General features: G+C 60.4%; 1 protein-coding gene across 20 annotated transcripts in view; it reads right to left on the reverse strand.

Annotated features, from left to right (window-relative positions):
* The window catches only part of NCOR2 (nuclear receptor corepressor 2), a 204,884-nt gene that overhangs the window by 142,572 nt on the left and 40,068 nt on the right, over nucleotides 1-22,244 (reverse strand). For 3 of the 20 annotated variants that reach the window (XM_032310361.1, XM_032310367.1, XM_032310360.1), the window contains exons 1-2: nucleotides 19,955-20,517; nucleotides 246-456 (exon numbers count right to left, since the gene is read on the reverse strand). In XM_032310361.1, coding sequence (XP_032166252.1) covers nucleotides 246-350 — 105 coding nt within the window. In that variant the 5' untranslated portion in view covers nucleotides 351-456; nucleotides 19,955-20,517. Of the gene's footprint in view, nucleotides 1-245; nucleotides 457-19,954; nucleotides 20,630-22,244 lie in introns of those variants that run through there. The other 17 variants (XM_032310366.1, XM_032310362.1, XM_032310368.1 and 14 more) reach the window with 10 other exon arrangements.

Genomic DNA, 22,244 nt, shown 5'->3' on the forward strand with positions numbered 1-22,244 from the left:
TCTGAAAGACAGAGATCCCAGCTCAACCTGGCCCCAGTCTCCATCTTCCCAGCTTTCAAATGGGAACTGAGAGATTCAGCAAAATTCCAGATGCCAGTGGTCTCTGCCGTGGCACCCCACGTCCCCTCGGGGGACACAGGGAGCCCTGGCTGGCCACCGCTGGAGACATGCCAGCCCTTATGCGGACTCGGTGAGAGAAGAAGTCCCCAAAGGTGGCCCCAGGGACACACGCACCCCTTACTTACCGTGTGGGGCCGGGCAATCTGCACGGGGTAGGAAATGCCATGGGGCGGGTAGCGGGGCTCAGTGGCCCTCCACGTCTGCGCCACAGGCTGCGTGGATCCCGACATGGCGGTGAGTGTCCTGGGGCTCTTGGGCCCCACTAATCTCTCAGTGGTCACTAAGGTTAAATGCCAGTCCTTGTCATCTGGTTGTGGGTCGCCCTGTCACAGGCACCTGAGGGAAAACCGGAGAAGAAACAAGATCAGCCACAGGGCAATGGCCCTTGCGGGGACCCTGGTGGGGCCCCCTAGTCGTTCTTTCGGTCCCTGAGGAAGGGCCAGCACACAGGCACTCCTCCATGCTGCTGGGGCACTCCCTGCCCACTGACAGCGGGATACGCCACCGGCATGGGAGGGACCGCTGAGCCACAGGCCAGGCCAACCGCGGCCACCAGAGCCACATCATGGAAAGCCATGACCCCACCCCCAACCAAGGACCTCACCCAGCAGACACAGGAATCCCCGCTCTGGGGACGCTGCCCCCCACCAGATGGCTCCCAGGCACCCTCAGCCCCCTGACCTCACCCTGTGGAACCCCAACTCTGTGGGCACTGCTTCACCCATCCCCAAAGGGTCCCAAGGGTCCCCCCCACCCAACCTCACCTCATGGAACCCCAAGTCTATGGGGCCCACCCCCCAAAGGGTCCCAAGCCCTGTCGACCTCCCGAACCCACCCCAGGACCTCTGCGTGTTTCTGAATCACCAGTGCCAAGTTTTCCGAAAACACCCAGTTCTGGCAGGCAGCTGAACCTGTCCTGGGAGGCACGGCCAGGGTGAGGCACACATGAGTGTCCTGGGCCATGGTGGGCAGGGTCAGCTCCAGCAGGACGCAGGTCACAGTGGGACCCCACAGGCCTGCCTGGGCCTCTCCGCGACCCTGTGCAGGAGCAGAGCTGGGAGTAAGGGGTTGGGCAGGGATGGTGAGGGTGTGGGGTGCAGGTGGGGGGAAACAGCTAAGGACACGGGCAGGAGCCAGCAGGGCCCCAGATGGCTGCTGGGGGCCGGGTAAACACTGCCTTCCTCGGGGAAGAAACCACCCGAGTCTCCAGGCTAGAACGAATCTCAAGCAACAGTCCAGTATCTTATTTATAGGTGGGGAAACTGAGACTCGGGAAGAAGAAAGGACTCAAGTCAAGGGAGCAAGGAGGCCCCCGGTCAGAAGCAGCGTTTGCCTGGAAATCTCTGGGGGCCTCCATCCCGCCCAGGATCCATCTCTCCCTCTCCGGCCGCGGCTTCACGGGCCCGCGAAGGTGACCCTCAGCTCCGCTGCCCAAGCCCAGAGCGAGAGCCCACCCAACCCTCAGCGGCCCCTCAGAAAAGTGTGTCCGTCAGGCTCCGCCACGTACAGCCTCATCCCGCAGCCTAGGAAACCCCAAAATGGCACAGAGCCCCGGCCCTGGATGCCCTGGCGTGCTGGGGAGGGCTGGGGTCGCATCTCCCGCGATCAGCCAAACAGAACACACCTCCAGCTCCCCGTCACCTCATAGCGTCCCTCATCGCCCTCCCCTGCCACTGACGAGGTGGATGCCTCCTCCGAGATGGACGCCTGGACCTTCCACCGGTGACCGGCCTGGTGGGGGTCTAATGTGAAAGAATGCTGGAGGGAGGGAGGCAGGGGTCAGAGGAGGAAGGAGACCCCTATCTGGGGGCCTTACTGTGTCCCACTCCCCACCCCCATCTTCCATGGCTGTAGACTAGGCAAGTCCTTTCTGGGAGCCATCCTCCCTTCTCGGGCTCCAGGACTGGTCACGGGATCCAGGTCGGACCAATCAGATTCCTGAATCCCCTGGGCCAGGGATTGGTTCAGAGATGGGCATGAGACCGAAACTAGGCCAATGAGAAGCAGTCTTGAGAGTTTTGCTGGAGGAAACCAGGAAGGGGCGGGGTGCTCTGAGGCCACCTCATGGCAGGTGCCTGCCCAACAACGACACCAACCGGCCAGAGGACGGAGCTGAGGGTGGAGAGAGCATAGTCGGGTCCTGGAGACAGCCATGCCTGAAGGCAGCAGAAGCCTGCTCCTTCGTTCAGGAGAGCTGAGACACTCCTGTGTGTTTTGCTTCACCAGCCCAACCTGGGTTTCTGTCACTTGCCACCACAAGTTCTGACTCACCCAGCGAAGAAAGGAGTCAGGGACCTACAAGCACCTCAGGAAGTTCCCTCGTGGGCTTGTCCCAGCCCACAGGAGGCACCGTGTAATTTTTATGAGCATAGGAACACCTGCTCGGCTAACACGCGCTACGAGTATCGCTCTCACTAGAACCTTCTCTGTACTGGCTCTAGCCGGGGGTGGGAGGGGTGGAGGGGGTTAGTGATGCTTTGATGTGGGGAGGGGGAGGGACCTGCGCTGCCAGTTCCCACCAAGGGCAATGGGGCATCTGTCCTGCAGCCCGGAGACAAGCAACTGGTCTTGAGAGAGGGGCCGGTGTGGCCACTGCTGCTGGACCCCCGTTCCAGAATTCCCACTGTTCTAGTTCATTCCAAGCCCAGGAGACCCCCCCCCCCACCATCCAATGCAGCGATGCAAATTCTAGTCTGCTCTCTCTGGGCTTTCAGCAGCTGCCTCCCTCTCTCCGAGGGGGTGAGGCCAGCACGTTGGTGGGGGAGACGCGCACACTCCTTGCCCTCCTTCCAAGAGCACCTCGGGCAACTTCCAAATCTCTATTTGATTCTACACCGCAGAAGGCGGCCGAGAAGGCTGATTTTCCCACAGCCTTCCTGATTGCCGCCTCTGCCAGAGGCTCATGAGAGCGGTGCACGTGGGCTCCAGGAGCCGGGGAGGTGACACCTTTCCAAACCAGCCCTGGAGAATCCTCGGCGGCATCCCCACCCCCGCTCACGCCAAGGCCAGGGTCTGGCTGGCTTCCCACTCCCTCGAGACACATGGTACATCCACCGCCAAGCTTGGGAGGGCTTCAGCCATCAACAGGTCACCCCAGCAGCTCCCTGACAAGTGTCCTCCTACGCATGTCATCCCCAAAGCCAGGGGACTCTGGCTTTCACCACGAGCTTACTTAAGAAACCCAATTTCCATCCCTTCCAACCTCAGTCCCATTTACTGCCAGCTCAAAAAAAAAAAAAATTTTTTTTTTTTTTTTTTAAAAGGAAAACATTTTGGCGGTTCCTCCGAAAGTTAAACATAGAATTACCAAATGACCCAGCAATTCCAATCCTGGGCACATACCCAAAAGAACAGAAAACTGGGACTCAAACAAATGCATGTATACGAGCGTTCACAGCATTATTCGCAACGGCCAAAAGGTGGAAACAGCCCAAAAGTCCACCAACGGATGAACGGACAAAACAATTGTGGTCCATCCATACAGTGGAACATGATTTAGTCACAAAAAGAAATGAACCACTGACACAGACCACACCACAGACGAACCTCGAACACATCACGCTAAGAAAAAGAAGCCGGTCACGGAGGGTCGAGATCGTGCCTCGGTCCGCGTCCAGGAAGCACCCGGAAGAGGCAAACCCGTAGAGACAGAAAACAGACTGGAGGCTTCGAGGGCAGGGACTGCCGATGACCCCCAGGTTCCCAGGTTCGCCACACAGTGTTAAAATTAGGTAAAGGGAGGATTTGCATCACGCTGTGAATGGAAAAACAAATTTAAGCATTGACTTCACGGAGGTTTGAATGTGAACCACAAGAAGAAACAGAACACTCCTTCATCAAAGACACGGGGTGGGGAAGATGAGGGAGCCCCAAGGGACGGCAGGGGGGTACCCCGGATCTCGACTGGGCTGGAAGGTGTTCTAAAGACAAACCCAGACAGCTGCAGGGATAGGACGCGGCAGGCCTGATCCCACCGTGGGTCTGGTGGCTTTGGGGTCAGGAGAGGGTAGTGGGCACCCGTTTATTTACAGAAACTTCGGGGGCTGAGCCCCAAGCGAGTGAATAAGGCAGGGCCCAGCCACAGAGGGTCTCAGTGCCCCCCCAGGGTACCACAAGCAGCAAACTGTGAGCTGAGAGGAAGGAGGAAGCCCACCCAGTCTAGCCCAGCCTCGGGGAGGGTGAGGGGGCATCAGGGAGCTCTTGCCAGAACGGGCACAAGATGGTCAGAGGGAGTCAGAGGGAGGCCGACGCCCAAGCGGGAGGCCGACGCCCAAGCGGGAGCCCAGAGGTGAGACCAGGCACCATGCACTTGAGAAATACATTGAGTGAACACAGGGCAGGGAGGGCGCACCATCGCTCAGGGCTCCCGGGGCATGGCAAGGATGGATTCTGTTCTCGGGGCCCGAAGGAGGCACGGGCCGCGGCTGGGGAAGTAAAGGGTCCGTGTGTTTCCAAGCAGCCAGCCAGGAGACCCGGAGGCTGCTGCGGACATCCAAGCAAGAGACGACGCTGGCGGGACCATAACTGCGGTCACAGAGCAGGAGAAGCAGACAGGAAGGTTGGGACGGAGCTCACCGAGGGACAGGGACCCTCCGGCCTGTTGGGAGGACAGCATGCTTGGGAAGTGCTGCCGTCACGTCTGGTAAACAGCAGGTGCTCAATGAGGCCAACTCAAAAAGGTCAGGGCTCCAAGGAGAGAAGATGGCACTCGGGAGAAGTTAAGAACTTGCTGAGTCAGGTGGCAGGAGATGCTTCTGAGCCCCAGAGCCCCAGACGGGGCCACGAGAGGCCCATCCAGGCCTTACACACCCCAGCCACAAACCGCGACTCCAGGGCCACTGAGGGCCCAGAACTGCAGGGCTGCCCTCGGCAGGGGGTCCCATGCACAGACCAGGATGGGGCTCCCTGTGAATGGCCCACAGTGGGGCCCCCCACATACACCGCAGCAACGAGCAAGGGCCCCTGGGCAGTCCCCGGGAGAGCCCACGGGCTGCGGGTCCCCTGGGCCGGCAGCCCTCAGTCCTAACCTCCCAGCCCTTGTGCCGTCCGCTGCATGGCTTTGGTAAGGCTTCCAGACCCGCAGGAAGAACCTCGCTGCTCTGGGTTCTGTCTGCCTTGATCCCTGCTGCACCCCAGAGCCTCTCAGTGGGCCCGGCACACAGCAGGTGCTCGACCAGGGAACCTGTCCAGGCAAGTGCCGGCAACACCAGGTGAGGCCAGAGCCTGCTGCCCCCACATTCCCCTCCAGCCCCAGGCAGGACGCCACGGCCTCACAGGCACATTCCATAGATTTTCCATGTCCTGTGCGGCGGCTTCAGCTCTGGGGAGAGTGGAATTACAGCAAGCCGGGGCTGGGATGTCTCTGAGAGTGGGGGGAATGTGGGCAGGGGGGCGGGGGTGTGCTCGTTAAGGTGCCGAGACCGCGGAAATGTGCCTGGGAGCCTTCAGACCTGAGCCCAGCCTCCGGAGAAGATGAAAGGGCAGCTGTCTGCGCCACACAAGCCTGAAACTTTCCCGTAACTAATGGGCACAGACATCGGAACTTGGGGCAGGTGGGGGAGCCTCAGCTGTCGGCAGAGAGAAGCCCCCAGTACACGCACATACAGGCACGCTCGCCAGAATCCTCTCGGGGGCCGGGCCAAGCCGCAGGTCCCACACAGGGGACGGGGTCTCTTGCACCCCCGCCCCCACGGTCCATCCGGGCCGGAGAAACATTCATGTGCCAGGAACCCCGCGGCCCCCCTCGCTGCTGCCCTTGAGCATCTAGAAGGGCGTGGGACCGTTCAGTAGCTACTTGACCAACTTTTGGTTTGGTTCACTGCTGAGTGCCCCGCGAGTGCGGGCACATAGTAGGTGTGCTGGTTTCCTGGGACAGCGGTAAACAAACGACCGCACGCTGGATGGCTGAAAGCCACCGAAACGCGTCCCCTCACTGTTCCGCAGGCCAGGAGTCCCAAATCGAGGTGTAGGCAGGGCCACGCTCCCCGCCCCAGAGGCTCTGGGATCCTTCCTGCCTCCTCCAGCTGCTGGTGGCCCAGGCGTCCCTTGGCCTGGGGCCGCCTCACCGCCGTCCCTGCTGGTTATCACCTGGCCCTGTCCCTCATGTCTGTGTGTCCTCTCCTCTGGGAAGGACCCAGTCACTGGGTTCCGGGCCCGCCCTCATCCACTAAGGACATCGGCAAAGACCCCCTTTCCAAATACGATCACATTCCCAGATTCTGGGTGGACGCAGATTAGAGGGCTGGAGTTAGATTTAGCCCAATAAGGTCAGTGCTCGATAAAAGTTTTGCTCACAGCCAGAATCCAGAGCCTGGCACAGTGCCTGGCACACAGTAGGCATCCGGCGAATATCTACCAAACAGCCCAGGCCCGGGAGAACAGAGAGCTGAAGCCAGCACCGGTCACGTGCACGGGGCCTGTTCTGGGATGTGAGGTTAGGATTTGGCGGAAACACCAGCTAGAACAAAGTTGACTGCTTACACCTTGAATTTCTAGTTTCCTTTTTAAAAAAAAAAAAAAAAAAAGACTTTATTCACTTATTTGATAGAGATCACAAGCAGGCAGAGAGGCAGGCAGACAGAGAGAGGAGGAAGCAGGCTCCCCGCTGAGCAGAGAGCCCGATGCAGGGCTCGATCCCACAACCCTGAGATCATGACCTGAGCTGAAGGCAGACGCTTAACCCACTGAGCCACCAGGCGCCCAGAGTCTCTAGTTTCTGGTGTACTGTAAGAATGGGAATGAGCCTGACAACTATCTGCCTCCTGGCGCAGGGTGGATGCCCGGGATCCGGCTCTCGGCAGAGCCCCAAGACAGAGAGCCCCACGGGAGGTGGCCCCAGTGAGCCCAGAGGAGCCCGCACGACCCCCGAGGGCGGGAGGCGAAGGCAGAGTCCCTGCCCCTTGCCTCCACAGCTCACCACCTTCAACCATGGTTCCAACAACCTTAAAGGGCAAGTTCTGAGATGCAGTGGCAGAAAAAGACCCCAAATCCTTGCTGAGTTGCCATTCTAGCAGGCAAGACAGGAGTCACAATAGGAATGCTGGGACGTGTTTGTGGCGTGGAGAACAACAGAAGCATGAGAGGGGCAGACAGGGGACACGGCGGGGGGAGGCGGGATGGTCGAGACAGCCTCACCAGAGAGGGTCTTTAAGTAAAGACACGGAAGGGGAGAGAAAAGGGAGAAGGGAGGTATGCAGATGTCTGGGGAAGCTGCTTCAGGCAGAGGGAACAGACAGTGCAAAGGTCCTGAGGAGAGGAAGGAACAGCAGGGAGGCCCGGATGGTAAGAGCGGAGTGAGCCGGGCCCCATGAGGTCACACAGCCTCTCTCTCTGAGCAAGAAAGGAAGGGGTCACCCCTCTGGGCAGCAGTGATGCTTCAGGTCTCCTACATCAAGCCAGCCCCGGTGCCCCTGTGTTAAAGGAAATTTCAGCTGCTCCTTCCATCAGGGGGTCTCGGTCCCGGGGTCTCTGAGCATCGTATGCGAGTAAAAGGACCAGCCCATCTGGAATCTTAACATTATTACAGCCACCATTCAGGGTCCCAAAGAAAACGGGCCCCTGCACACCCTCCCACGCAGGCAGGATCAGCGGCCACTGACCCAGCACAGAGCTCCTCGGGCTCCCCAAGGAGGAGCCAGGAACCCAACCAAGCTTGCTAGTGGCTCTGTCCAAAGAGTCGCAGCCCTGAGGGGCTCAGGGTCTGCACATTCAACACTCAGGAGCGCCGCCTGCCCGTCCCCAAGCTGAGGCTGGTCCATACACGCCCACCCCGGACGGGTCTCTGCCCCACTCCCGTCAGTCGGGAGGATCTGAGCATCTCGGATGTGCGGACACCACATGGGGTCCGGGGGTCACGGCAGCGGACCAGGTGGGCAGAAACGGCTGCCAGCCAGAGCTACCATCCAATGACAGGCCTGACCCGACAGAGCAAGCAGCTCCTCACCCCACGTACTCAACAGAGGATGGACTGGGAGAGAAAGACGGGCCGGTGGACAGATGGATGAAGGGGAGAGGGGGCGGCGATGGACGGATAGATGGATGGATGGAACAAACCGGACAGACAAATCAGCAGAGGGACCTCGATTTAACTGTCCCACCGTCCAGTTTTCTGGGTCTCACTTTTTAAAGCAAGCCCCAGAGCCAAGCCTGCTTGCATCCCGCTGATACTCCCACATCAGGCTCCCCGGTCAGGCACAGCTGGGGACACACGCAAGCGCCGTCATGCCCATGAACCCCCAAACCTGCACAACTGCACCCCAAGTCCCCTCCAGTCCCGAACTCCAGAATCAGAACAGGGATTTTCTCAGAACACTGAGAAAAGAGCCACGGAAAGCTCGACACCCACAGATAAGTGCCCCCAAATGAGGGCCATGACTCAAGTTCCCTCCGTTACGCGAAATATGGGGGGGGGGGAGCAGGGGGAGGGCAAGTTGACAATGATGAAGGGGGCGATGTCTGTCACTGGGCAGGTGCTACCACTCTCCCCACTTTGCAGATGAGCAAACTGAGGCTGGGCCCGACCAAATGAAGGCCAGAGCAAGTCCCCAGGACAAGGAGGGTATGCAAGACGGGGGCGGGGCGACCTGCACCCAAACACAGAGAAGGCAGAGGGGTTCCTGCGGGAGGGGTGGGCTGGGCCTAGCAGGGTCTGGACGAGGGAGGAAGGGGCTGCTCACTCAACACCAGCTTTCTGCAAGTGGGGAAACTGAGGCCCCGGAAGAGGCAGGCACGCACGCGGCAGGTTGGTGCTTCATGGCCGGACTCTGCCTTCCTCGGGGGGATCCCACAGCCCATGCGGTCCGGGCATCCGGCAAAGCAGGCTGGGTGGCCTGAGCGGAGCCCCCCTCAGATACCCCAGGAGAACAACACCCAGGGCTGTGGGGACGAAAGCTAAGTGTCCAGAGGGATGGCCGGGTGCCCGGAGAGAGCCCTGGACTGGCCACAGCCTGCACCCACCTTCTAGGGCAAACCAGAGGCCTGGTAGCAAACACATCCCGGGCACCTAGCCCACCTCTCGTGTCCCCTCAAAAGGATCCCCAGCCACAGCTAGAACCCCCGCCGCCCCAGATTCTGCTTCACTGCCCGCCCCCGCAGATCCTCCGAGCTGCCGCGATCTATCCACAGTCCTACCTGCGCCACAGGTGACATTCATCAGGCACCCACACTAGGGGAAGGTTCCGATCTCCCTCACCAATCCCTGACCGCCCTGATCAACAGATCAGGAAACCGAGGCTCAGAGAGGTGGACTCACTTGCCTGAGGTCACACAGCCAGAAGGCAAGCAGGTCCACCACGCACACCCTCCCCAAAGGGGAGCAGAAGAGAGGCCCAGCTCAGGGCTGCCAAGGAGGCTCGCTTGGGTCTCCAATCTCACTGGTACATTTGCGTCCACTGGGCCGGGCCAGCTCGGCTGCCCAGCCCTGCCCACCGCCCCCACCCTCCCCACCACCGTCAGATCTGCTCACGATCACTCCCTCCCGGACCCCTTCCCCTGCCTTTCAATTTTAAAGCGTGGGGAGAGAGAAAAGCCACAGTTGTGACAAAGCATCCCCGCACACAAGGTCATCAGGTCCCACACGAGGGCCCCTGTCGCGCGACTCGCTCTCCCCCCTGGGTGTTTCACAGACATGACGCCCAATTTTTCCTGGCTCTTCCTCATCACGTTCTGGGCGCCCCGGGAGGGACGTGTTTCCCATTAGGCCCAGCTCTTCCATCTGGGCTTCCAAACAGCAATTTTTTCTGCAGAGGGAAGGGGGGTGAGACCAGAAAGGACATTGGTGTCGGGGTTGTGGGGGAGGGGCACTGGCACCAGCTGTGCACCCCGGCATGCTGCTCGACCCTCCGCACACCCACCCCCAGGGCTTAGATCAGAGCAGACAAGCAGGCACCCATGTCGGGACTCAGCACAGTCGGTGCCCGCTCACCGTGACTACTTATCCATGCACAGGGGGGCCCGTGACCGCATCCTAACCCAGGACCCCGGGAGGGTCAAGGATGCGGGGCTCGGGGTCCCGGGTCCGTCGGCCTCGGTGCCTGGACAGGAATAAACCGACACCCAAGGAGTAAATGGGCCGCAGAGCCCAGCTCTTGGCATTCTGCCGAGTAAAAGAAGCCAGACACCGAAGGACAAACACGGTGATTTCACTCACAGGAGGTGCCCAGAACAGTCAGATGCAGAAAGAAAGTAGAAGGGTGGCGGCCAAGACCTGGAGGACGGGGTACGGGGAGTTCGTGTTTAAAGGGGACAATTTCTGTTCCGCAAGACAAGAGAGCTCTGGAGATGAAGGTGGTGACGTGTGCACCATCGGTGAACGTCCGGAACGGTACCTTACAAATGGTTGAGATGGTAACATTTTTGTTAGGTCTCTCACACCATAGTCAGAAAAATAAATAAACAAATAAACCAATAAGGGGGGGAGGGGAAAAAAAAAAAAACGCATGCCTCCTCCAGGGAGGCCTCCCTGATTGCTAACCCAGGCACCCAGCTAGGCCAGTATTGCTCTGTTGGTGGCTCCCAATGCCCAGGCTGCCCCATAAAAGAGATGGGTGTTGCCAAAGGTCCTGCCGGGGGTCTTGGCAGGCAACGGCCCCTGCCAGCCAGGTACTGAGAGGGACCGCAGTCAAGAACTCGCCCCCAACCCTGGCAGCCCCCCCAGCCCAGGCAGCCTCCGGGGAGGCCTGAGAGGCCAGGACACAGGGACAGGCTGGCCTGAAACGCCACACTGCCAGTCTGCCGGCCCCGCCCATCACTCGCCAAGACCCGGAGGGGGCAGGGGGCCACCCCGAGAGAGCAGGGTCAGCAGACTCCGGGTTCCCACCAGCTTCCCTGCATCAACATCTGGCAAATGTGTCCACAGCTGTACAGCTGCCGGAAACGCCTCCCCCTGCCCCTCCTCCACGCACGCCGGGCCCTCAAGGGCGGCTTTCTGAGGAATTTATGGGGTCGTCCCGAGTATTTCAGGGCAGTTCTCTGGGGGACGTCCTCCACCACATGTGAAGGACGACACATGTTCCCGCGGCTAAGAATAGCTTGGCCAGCAGCGGCCTGCAGGCCCGGGAGCCCACCCACTCAACACGCACCCCCCCCCCCACTGGCCTGGCCGGGAGGCCCCTCCAGCACCCCGGATGCCTGCCCGAGGGGGAACGGTCCACTCTGATCCGCCCGAAAGTGGATCACAGGAGCCCCTCGATTTCCCTGAGGGCTTTCGTTCATCAGTTAGGCTCTGATGACGGATCAGTGATCAAGAATCCAAGAGGCCCTCCGGCCCCTGCAGCCGGGAGTTCCAGAAGCGAACGCAGGCTTCAGTGCCCAGGAGTGGCGAGCGGTCCCCTGAGAACTGATTATCACTTGGCGGAGGGAACAGGACTAACCAGGCTCCAGGGGAGAGGGTCCCAAGCCTGAAATGGGGGGGGGGGGGGAGAAGAGAAAGGAAGATTCCATGCCAGGCGGGTGTGGTGTCAGGGGAGGGGGAAGGAGGCGGCCACATGTGTGAAAGGACATGGGAAGGGGGTGGCCACACTCAGCCCCAGCCGGGGGCATCGCAGCCGCTCGAGAATGTGGCCCAGGGGATCCCAGCTCCCAGGTCTTTCAGGCAAAGAAAAGTCTGACTTTGAGACATCTCTCAATTTACAGTTTTGTTTCAAAAACATGGACTATAAACCCAACCCAATAAATCAGTCTGACATCCAAATACAGCCCGTGGGCGGCCAGGATGTGACCTGTGGCTTCTGGCATGTGGTCAGTTGAAAGCCACAAGACAGAGCCCAGCAAAGCCCCGGGGGAGCTGGGGGTAGGGGGAGGGGGGATGCGAGAGAGTTGACAGGCAGGACCGTTGCCCCACATGGCTTGGAGGGGGACCTGAGAAGCCCCTAATTAAAACAGGGAGTGGGCGAGGCTGAGCCCACTTACCCAGTGAATCTTAAACAACATCCCCCACCCCAAAGGACACACACTGGCTGTGAAAGGGGGGCTGGGCAGGACCCCAAGCTGGCTCATCTCCAATACACGCAGTGAGCTGCCCGTGGTCCGCAGCTGCTGTCTGCCTGTCCCGCACCCACTCCTTGCAAACTGCACCGTTCTGTCTCTTGACCTATGACTCCCCCTGCACCCTTGATCCTGGACTCTGAAGGGGGCTGACCCTGCCTCCCAGGGCTGGCCAGTCAGCACAGTCTCAGTAGCAGCCCCAGCAGCCCAGCAGCACCACAATCACAGCCATAGTCATTGGTGTTTAGGGAAGCACTTAACTCTCAAGCGAAGCCCATAGACCTCACTCGAATGACTCCTGTTGTGATATCGGCCACAACAGGCTTAACCTCCGCTGGGCTGCAAGGTTGTGATGATTCGTCCTAGGCTCCCAGGGACTGGACATGGGGAACACCTCATCATCAGAACCCCTGGATCCAACCGTGCCTGAAGCTTCCGCTGAGTCTTTCGTGCTATAAATGCAGGAGGAGCAGGGAATCTGCCGATTGCTACCAAGACACCTAAGATAGCAACCCCTTAAAACCCAAATTCTATGCCATGAATCTCCCTGGAATCTGGTCTCTCCCCTCTGGTTCCCTCGCATGTGCGGGTAGGGAAATCTCCAAAGCCAGCCGGAAGGAGGCAAGAGAAATGAGATGGGAGCCCAGGACGGACTCAGATTAGAAGGAGGGGGCCAGGCAGGAGTCTGGGACAGGCCTGCCCCATCTCTCACCCTGAAGGAGAAGCAGTCTCCTGGCCCCGTGCTGAGCCATCGGGGACCTTAATGGGGGACCGAGCAGGCAGCAACTTTGCAGACAAAGGCTGCCCCTCCTCGCTGCCTCAGATCTGGGTCACCCCCCAGCAGCAGGCACACTCCCACCCACAGAGCCCCAGGCACTAAGTGGAGCCTCTGGCCTTGGGTTCTGGAGGAACATCCTGAGCTGGCAAGGACGGCTCTCCCTGCGCTGCGCCCCCCCCCCCCCGCCCCCGCAACCCTTCCTTTCAGACAGGGGTACTGTCCACAGCCAGAAGGCCCTGCAGGCTGCACCACACACACACACACTCACACACACACACAGCACCACACACAACACACTGCAACACACTGCAACACACACACACACACACACACACACACACACACACGGCCCCGCCCCTGCTGGCTGTAAAGCAGGCAGCTGCTCTGGGCCTGGAGGGTGGCCTTGGCTCAGACCAGGAGCAGGGGAAGATTCTGACCCTCCCCCACCGCCCTGACCCCTCCCACTGTCCTCTCTCCCGCCCCACCTCCATGTGGCCACAAGTCTGTTTCACCTCCCCGCTCACAGACGGGGAGGTGGAGGTTCTGGGGCCAAAGAAGGCTATTCTATGTCTCAGGGGCAGGAGCAGGACCATGGAAAGTTGAACAAACTCCACTTCCAGATTCTAGGTCCTGAGCAGTCCCGATAAGAGACACAAGGTGAGAGCCTCACACTCAGCATAATAGCAAATTGCTAACACAGTGCTCACTGTCATCAGTTCACCTAACCATTACAGTACCCACAGGAAGCAAGACTGAGGCACAGAGAGGTTAAGTAACTTGTCTGAGGTCACACAGTAAGCAAGTGGCAGAGCCTGGATGCAAACCCAGGCTCGCCCTCTCCAGCATCTACCTCCTAGCCCATGTGTCCTGGGCACCCATCACCACTGTACCCCAGCCTCCCTGCTCAGGCAGTTCCCAGCCTCCCCCCACCCTGCCAGGCTGGTGTCAGGGCCTCAGAGGCCTTATAGCCAACATCACTGCTCATGGGTCCAGCCACGTCCTGCCAGCTGGAGGCAGCCACAGGTCTCTGCAGATGGGCCATGGCCACTTCCATGTGCTCCTGGCCACCCCCCAAGAGCTCACTACAAATCCCCACCCTGGGTCTCAGGAGGAGAAGGAAGGCAGCACCCTCAGCCCCACCCCGGCCCCCCGCTCTGTTACGTCCCTCATCGGGATCTAGAGTCATCCTTCCCCAAGTCTCTGCTGACTTGTTCCCCATCTCCCCACGACCCCAAAGGCACGGTCCTTGAAGGCAGGAGTTGCCTCTGTTGTGTCCACCACTGAGTCCCGGCTCAGTGCACACAGCAGGCAGCCCATAAGTGGCTGGTTGTGTCCCTGAACACTGAGAGCATTACTGCAGACTCCAAGCCGAAGGTCCAAGGCCACTCTGTGAACAGAGAAACTGAGGCCAAGAAGGGGTCTACTTAAAGTCGGATTTCAGGGTGCCATCTACACTAGGCCAGCATGTCGCAAGAACTAATCCGTCTACACCGCCTGCTCCCCGGCAGCTCTGATCCCTTCCTCCCGGGAGCTGCAATGCCAGCCCATGCATTAGCCACAGCCGAGAGTCTGAAGGTTGTCCCTAGCACAGAGGGGCTGCAGCCTGCCTTCTCTGCACCTCAGTGTCTCCCTTTATCAAGGGCACCTGGTAAGCAAGGTGGCTTGGGGGTGGGGGCGGGGCGGGGGATGGCTGCAGCCCAGGAGTGGCCAGGCAGGTGCGGGGTGCGTGTTAGAGGCTTCGGGAGGGCCCAGCATGGAATGTGAGGAGCCTCTTGCCTCCTGGGTTCTGTGCCCCTTAGCAGGGTCACCCGAGGCGGGACAGCTAGCCGGGCAGGTTTGGGGATTTCCGGATTTGGGTTCTGGACCCCTCCGACACGGCTCCCCACGCCCCTGGGCACAAAGGGGTGTCCTCAGCTACCCCAACGACCTCACTAGGTCCCGGACCCTCAGCGTGCGGTGGGAAAGAGTACCCCCACGTGCCTTCCCCAGGGAGAGCTCCCTCTAGCCTCCATAGAGCGGGGTCCCTGGCTCCATTAGTCTGTTAGGGCTGCTGTAACAAATGACCGTCAGCCGGGTGGCTTAACACAACGGAAATTTATTCTCTCCAGGTCTGGAGGCCCAGTGTGCCACATCAAGGTGTGGGCAGGCCTCGCTCCCCTGAAGGCTCTCGGGCAGGAGCCCCCCCCCCCAGCCTCCTCCAGCATCTGGCCACATCCCTGGGGTCTCCGTCCGTCTTCACACAGCGTCCTCTGTGTGCCTTCTCTTCTGTCCCTCAGGACGACACTGGTCACTGAACAGAGGGCTCACTCGGGGAATCCAAATGACCTCATGTCCAGAAACCTCTGCAAAGACCTTATTTTCCAAAGCACATCACGTTTAGAGGAGAAGGGTAGTAATGCATGTGCTTATTTTTGGGGGGCCACCATTCCCCCCATTACAAGGCAGCCCCTCCTGACGCTGCCCACGACGACGGTGGGGGCGCTGGCTCCCCACTGAGCCCCTCGCCAAGCCCCAGCAGAACCGCCAATCAAGCAGATGAGGAAACTGAGACAGAGAGGTAAGCCCCAGGCCCCGGGTTGGAGCCCACTTTCCGCGCCCCCCCACAGCGGTCCTGCCTTAGGAGCCGCGGGTGCAGGGGCCTCCCTCACGTTTCCAGGAAGCAAGGGACTCTCACACCCACGCCTCCGGGAGAGGGCCTGCCAGGGATGACTCACTCCCACTTCACAGGCCAAGAAGAGGCGCAAAGTGGTTCAGCCAGAGGGCTGAGCAAACTCTGAATCTGTTTGCTCCTGTGTCAAAGGGAAGCAAATCCCACTCCTGGAGGATGAAACGGCGTCCTGCAAGGAAAGCGCGTCCGGCCCCCCGATAATCAGCACCTCTCCATTTATGACCCGCCAGTCCCAGCCTCCACAGCTACCCACCCGGCCTCCAACCCCAGCAGAAAGGGCCCATTATGACATCACAGGCCGGGAATTATGTTATTAGCCTGGGAAGGAGGCTGGACCCAGGGACAAAGAGCTCATTGTCATGCAAATGGACAACCAGAAAGGGGGGGGGGCCCTCCTCCAGCCTTCTGGCTCTTGAGCCACACAGAAACCAACTCCAGGCCTTCCAGAAGAGTCTGGGCATCTCTGGGCTTCAGACCTAGATGAGTAGGGCTCCCTCCAAGTGCGAAAGGGGCCCCTTCCCAGGCCTGCGTACCAAATGCCATTTACCTACTAATACTGTGTGCCTGGGGCTGTGTGTCTTTGGGCAAGATGCTCACCCTCTCTGTGGCTCAGAGGGCCATCAGAAGAACTCAATAAATTAAGGTCGGCACAACGGTGTTCCTGCCTCGTCTGCCCTCAACACACGAAGCTGATGCTGTCTACACCTCTCCCCTGCCCGCCACAGGTCTCGCTCATGACCTCTACCTCTCTGACTTTATCTAGGAGTCCGGACCACGGTCCTATGGGGCATTCTTGAGCACAAACACAAGAACTGCCTTTCAAAGGACCCAGTTTTCCAGGAGACCCCAGAAGGCATTCTCAGCCTCCAGACACAGAATTTCTAGGGTGGCGGAGGTAAGGACCCGTCTCCCTAGCCAGAGCCCTCAGGTGTGTGACTTGCCTTGGAGGCACAGTTGAAACATCCATCCCCAGAAAGGCCTCATTCACCGCAAGGGGACAGGCCCAGATCCACAGCCCATGGGGGACGTGCCCAGTGCTAGGGACACAGTAGTGACCAAGATGAACAAAATCGTGGGGGAAGGGGTTTGGGGGACATGGCAATGGACACAGACTAAATTTCAAAGGATGACAGTATAAGGTGACAAGAGCAACTCTGGAGAGGTCAGGGGACTGCTCGGAAGGCTGCGTTTGAGCAGAGGCCTATATGAGGGACAGGTGTTGCAGGAAGAGGGCACAGCAAGTACAAAGGTCCAGAGGCAGGGTCTGCCGAAGTGGGAGAGGCTAGCCGCAGGCAGCAGCAGGCAGGTTCGAGGATTTCGGGTTTGGGTTCTGGATCCCAGATGGGAGCTTCCAAAAACAGGCAAAAGGCTCATGAGGCTAGAATGCCCCCAACTCAGCCCACTCCCTGCCCTCCAGGCTCTGCCCAGCAAAACCCAGCACCTGAGACCCTAAACCGTGGCTGGTGCTCCCCGAGCCTCAGACACAGTTTCCATCATCTGACACGACTGTGGACACCCCTCCCTGCTCAGCCCCACCAAGGCCTGCCAGTAGCCCCCCTGTCCCCAGCCTGGGATAGTCTGGAACCCTCCCAAATCCTTGGGCATAAATCAAGCCCTCTCTGGACGTCTGGGGACACGTGCTGTTACCTGTCCACTCACTGTAAGGAGACAAAAATCCAGCAGCCCTCTCTCGAGAGCCTCTCTGGAGACATGTCTAGCCTTGGATTAGCTTTGGCTGAACAGAAACACACTCCCCCTGCTTAAGCCCTCACTGCGGACGACCAACTCGCTCTAGGGTGGGCTAGTTCACAGCACGAAGGCCTTCTCACTGCCGTGGAGGTGGGAAGAGGTCCAAGAGAAACCAGTCCCTTACTGCAGGGAAAAGCAGGAAAGGAAAAATGCAGCCCGGAGTACAGAGCAAGGATAGAGTACAAAGACAGGGAGCGAGTCTGGCTGCTGCGGGAGCGACCCCGCAGGGCGCACACGTGGCTGAGACAGGGCACGCTCTGGGAGGGCCCAGGAAGCGAGAGAAACGGCCCAGAGGTCAGGGCTCTCTGGCTTTCGCGGTTCGTGAGCCCAGCCACCACCTCTATCTCAAGCTCCAAGCCCAGCCTGCAGGTGAGGAGAGAAGGCAGAGGGGGAACGGAGACTCAGAGAGGGCAAGCAACTTCCCTGGGATCACCCAGCCGAAGACCCTCTACACACAGGCAATGGCTGGGGGTGGAGTTGAGCCCCACCCTCACCAACTCTGGGTCCTTGGGTGGGTCACCTGACCCGAGCCTCAGCGCCCTCTCACGTCCCTGAGCGCCCTTCAGCCAGCCTCCCCCGGTGGTGACGTCTCTACAGAAGCCCAGCTCAGTACCGTGGTGTAACCAGGAGACTGACCGTGCACCATCAGCCTCACACAGACCTCGCGGGTCTCGCATACACACATTTGTGTGGACCTGAGTGTGTTGAATGCTATGCACCTGCACCTCCGTGCGTATGGGGGGAGGGGGAGGTCAAGTCACCGAGACCCTCAGGACAGGGCTGGGACAGCTACAACACAGCTCTGTGGCTGGCCCAAGGGGGCACCTGAGGCTTGGGGGCAGCAAGGGGACATTTGTGGGGCCCCCTGCTACAGAGGCCTTTCCCAAGGTCCCCAAGAGAGGCCCGAGGACAACCGGACAGCGGGCAGGTGGCGTGGACAGCTTGGACACCCGGGGAACTCCCCGCCGGCTCCTGCTGGCCCAGGAGAAGAGGCCCTGAGCCAGCCACCGGCCCAGCATCCGGTGTCATTTACAAACAGGATGACTGCCACCCTCAGTGGGAGAGCCAGCCATGCCTGCCCATCCTCCAGGCCACACCGAGCAGTTGGGGGTGCTGGCCCGTGCTTGGTGGGGGACAGGGCAGAACAGGCACAGTGGGACAGCCCCGGGGACCCCAGCCCAGGCCCAGATGCAAACAGAGCCTGGGGCTTGAGGAGGGACCCCCCCCTCTCCACCTCTCGAGATCCAGACTGCGGTTTCCAAATCCTACAGAACAGGACGGTTCTGGACATAGAAGAAAAGAAAAATCAGTGGAGATTGGGATGTACCTAACTTAAATCCAAACTTATCTACAGGAAAGGAGTCTCCCCACAGCAGCCCACAGGGCCCCTGTGCAGGCGGGTCTCGGTTCTCCCCCAGACCCAAGTGCAAACCACGCGCACAGGACGAACAAAAGAGCTGAGTTCCACGACCTGCCCACTGTCACACCTTCCACGAGGGGAGGTGCAGGGGCCATTCCTTCGCCCCCCTGAGCCATACAACCGCTCCCAGCGTGGAGACCAAGGGCAGCGTCCATTTGCCATACGAGAACACTGAGGCTCAGAGACGGGAAAGAAGCTGCCCAAGGCCACACGGCCAGGAAGTGTTCAACCAGGATGCGAACTCTGGAGGTCTGGGCCCAGAACGAACCAGGAGGCTGTAGTAACCCCTCACCTCATCCCGAACCCTGTGTGACCCCCCACTATTGCCCCATTTTACAGACAAGGAAACTGAGGCCCCCACAGGCGAGGCAAGGCCACCCAGCGTAAAGAGGGATGGAAGCAGGATTCAAACTCGAGTCTGTGGCAAACGAGAGGTGCCCTCTGGGAAGCCAGCCCTCCCTGGCCTGGGCTCCAGGCCCCCACGAGACGTCCCACGGCCTCCCAACGGTCCAGGCGCACCCAGGCCTTGGGACAAATCACTCCCTCATCCCTGTCCCTGCAACTGAAGGCTCCTTGTGAGCTCAGGAAGCCCTTCCAACTTTCCAGTGTTTATGCCGGCTCCTCGCGGCCAGGTCCCTGGGCAAGCCTGGGCCGGTGGCGCTGATTTCAAACCAGACACGGGCACTGGGCCAAGCGCCACCGCGGTGAGAGCCGGGCGCCGGGGCAGCCGCAGCGCTGACTGCACCTGGCTCCCCTCCCCAGCCCCCTGCCCGTGGAGGAGACCCCCAGCCGCCACCCCCTGCAGCCACAGTGCCGGCAGCACCCCGATTCCTCCGCCCTGCCCGCTCTCCTGCAAGGACGTGTGCGCCCCAGCTCCGGGCAGCTCAGTCCCCACCCCACATGTCCAACCAACCCCGCAGCCAGACAGTGGCCAGGAGCCCTTCCCGCCCGGCCGCCTGCTTCCTGGCACCCTGCTCCCGACCACAGGGACTCCGACCACTGTGACCACCGGCCCTTCGTCCTCCCAGCGCCGGGACTGCTGCCTGACGGGGCCGGGCCACCCAAGGCCACCGTGGCCGGGGCGCGACCAGGCTGCCTCCATCCGGCGGCCCACCGGCCCCCAGGCGGACGCCCCCACGCTCCACGGTGACTCCCGGTCCTTGCCCACCCCTCCGGGGCCATGACCTGGCCGTACCGCGTCTCCCTGCCCACCACCAAGCCCAGAAACTTCTCTTACCCGAGCACATGACCAGCCTTCCACTCACGTCAGCTCCCAACAGAACTTGAAGTAACTCTCCCACCAAACAAAAAAAAAAAAAAAAAGAAAAGAAAAGAAAAAGAAAGAAGTAAAATGTGCCAGCAAGTGGGTCAGGGGAGTCCACACACACAGACGGTTCTGCTGGCTTCCAGAAGACACACGGCGTCCAACATCAAAGCCATCCTTCCTGCAGGACTGACACGGGGAGCGGCGGCCCCACCGAGCGGCCGCTCGCCTTCCCGCGAGACTACGGGCGTCCCCCCCCCTTCCCCGGGCTGGGGAGGCCCCCGCAGCCGGGCCTGACACCCCCCTCGGCCCCCGGCCCGCTGCCCCCCCGCCCCCCCGAGGCCAGCGCAGGCCGAGGCCCACCAGGCACAAGCCCCAGCCGCCGACCCCACGCCGGGGCCAAAACTCGGTGTCAGGCCTCCACGGTCCGTCCGCGCCTCCTGCCACTCCGGGCCTATAAACACAGAGAATTACATAAGTCCACTCCTCTTCTTCGGAAGCCAAAAGTACTCGCTTTTTCTCCCAGCCTTGGCAGTAAGTAATAATTCCTCATCGCCATGGTAACCCTGGCGGGCTTCCAGCCGACGCTGGGAGGCCTTTTTATAGCTCGGTAGAAAAATCTCTTCACTATTCCCTCCTCGCAGGCGAAAGCGAGCTCCAGGCCCGAATTCTACGTTAACCCGCTTCCTCCCCGCCGGACCCGTCCACCGGCGGGCAGCACCCGCCCGCCGCCTGCCCAGAAGGCAGCGTCGGCTCCCCCGGCCTGGGCCCCGGCGAGGAACCAGAGCTGCTGCCTGGGTCCCCTCCCCAAGCCTCCAGTCCTCCGGGGGGACACGGCCAAGGGGCCGGCTCTTTGCCTTTAAAATATTTCTGCCCTACTTCTAATCTCAGGAAAAGCAAACATGACCCCCTGCATTGGTATTCTGAACGAGGGTCATCTCAGTGACAGGCCCAGGGGGTGAACAAAGACAGCCACACACACACACACACACACACACACACACACACGCCAAAATGGATGCTTTGGTGGTCAGCCAGGGGTCTGAACCTTGGCTGCAACTGTCTGGATGACTCAGAAACAAGTCTGAGCTCCTCTGGGTGTCAACTTCCCATCGGCAGCCGGGACAGGCTGGGCTCCGCTCCCCGCGGTGCTCTGAGTGGCAGCCTCGAGGGGAAGCGGCGGGATCCCCCCCCCCCCCGGGGGGGCTCCGGAGGCTCACCTCTGCCCCTAACAACCAGGACTTGGGCCCAAGGATATGTGGCCGCCCGAGATGGCAAACCCTAACCCTAACCCTGGGGACGGGGGGCAGGGGCACCCCAGGCAGGAAGCACAGCAAAGGCCAAGGTCTGGAGGCGGGACAGCGTCTGGCACGTTGCAGAAGCAGAGAGGAGGCTGGTAGGGAAAGAGGCAGAGGGAGAAGAGGTCGGGGAGGACGGGGAGTGGAGGGGGCAGTAGGTCATCAGCACTCTGGGCTAGTCACCACTCTCCAAAGACTGGAAAGGCTCCCGAGGGTGACGGTGCCAGTGACAGCGTACTATGTGCCCAGCATTGCAGAAGTGCCTCACCTGTGGGCCCCTCTGTCCTCACAGCACCCCGACGAAAGGCAGGTGCGCTTCTGAATCCCAAAATACAGAGAAGGAAACAGGCCCAGAGAGGTTAAGCGGCTTGCTCGGGGTCACACAGCTCCAAAGTGGCTGAGCGGAGGTTTGAAACGGGCAAGCACGGCCCGCATTCATCCGACCTCATGATTCGGTCGGCGAGGGGCCACAGAGGGTCTGGGGCAGACCGGACAGACGTGTGAGGAAGGTCCGTGGCCGTGGGACTAGCGAAGGGACAAGTGTGGCTCGTAGGAAACCAGTCAAGAGACCCCACGGAGGCCCTACGTTGCTGACTTGTGTCAACTCACCCTCTAGCCTTTCCCAAGGAAACTCCTCATCGAGTGTTTCGGAAGCCTGCCGGGACCTGTCCTGAATGCCACCACGGGGACTGGGCTACTCAAAGCCTCACAGATGGGGACACCAAGCCACAGAAAGCAGCCGGCAACACAAAGCTGCATTTTGAGTCCCTGGATCCAGGCTCCATCTCCTGCCTGTTGGCTCTCACCGTAACAGATCACAAAACTCAGGAACGGGCGAAACCGGCCCCACCAAAACACGGCCAGGAAGCAGAGCCCGAAGCAGCCGGGGCAGGGCTCATGGGTTCCTTTTGTTCTTTTCTGTTTGTTTTGGACACAGACCTGCGCCCAGACCTTCGCAGAAACTG

Source organism: Mustela erminea, chromosome 13, assembly GCF_009829155.1.
Source record: "Mustela erminea isolate mMusErm1 chromosome 13, mMusErm1.Pri, whole genome shotgun sequence".
Lineage (NCBI taxonomy): Eukaryota > Metazoa > Chordata > Mammalia > Carnivora > Mustelidae > Mustela > Mustela erminea.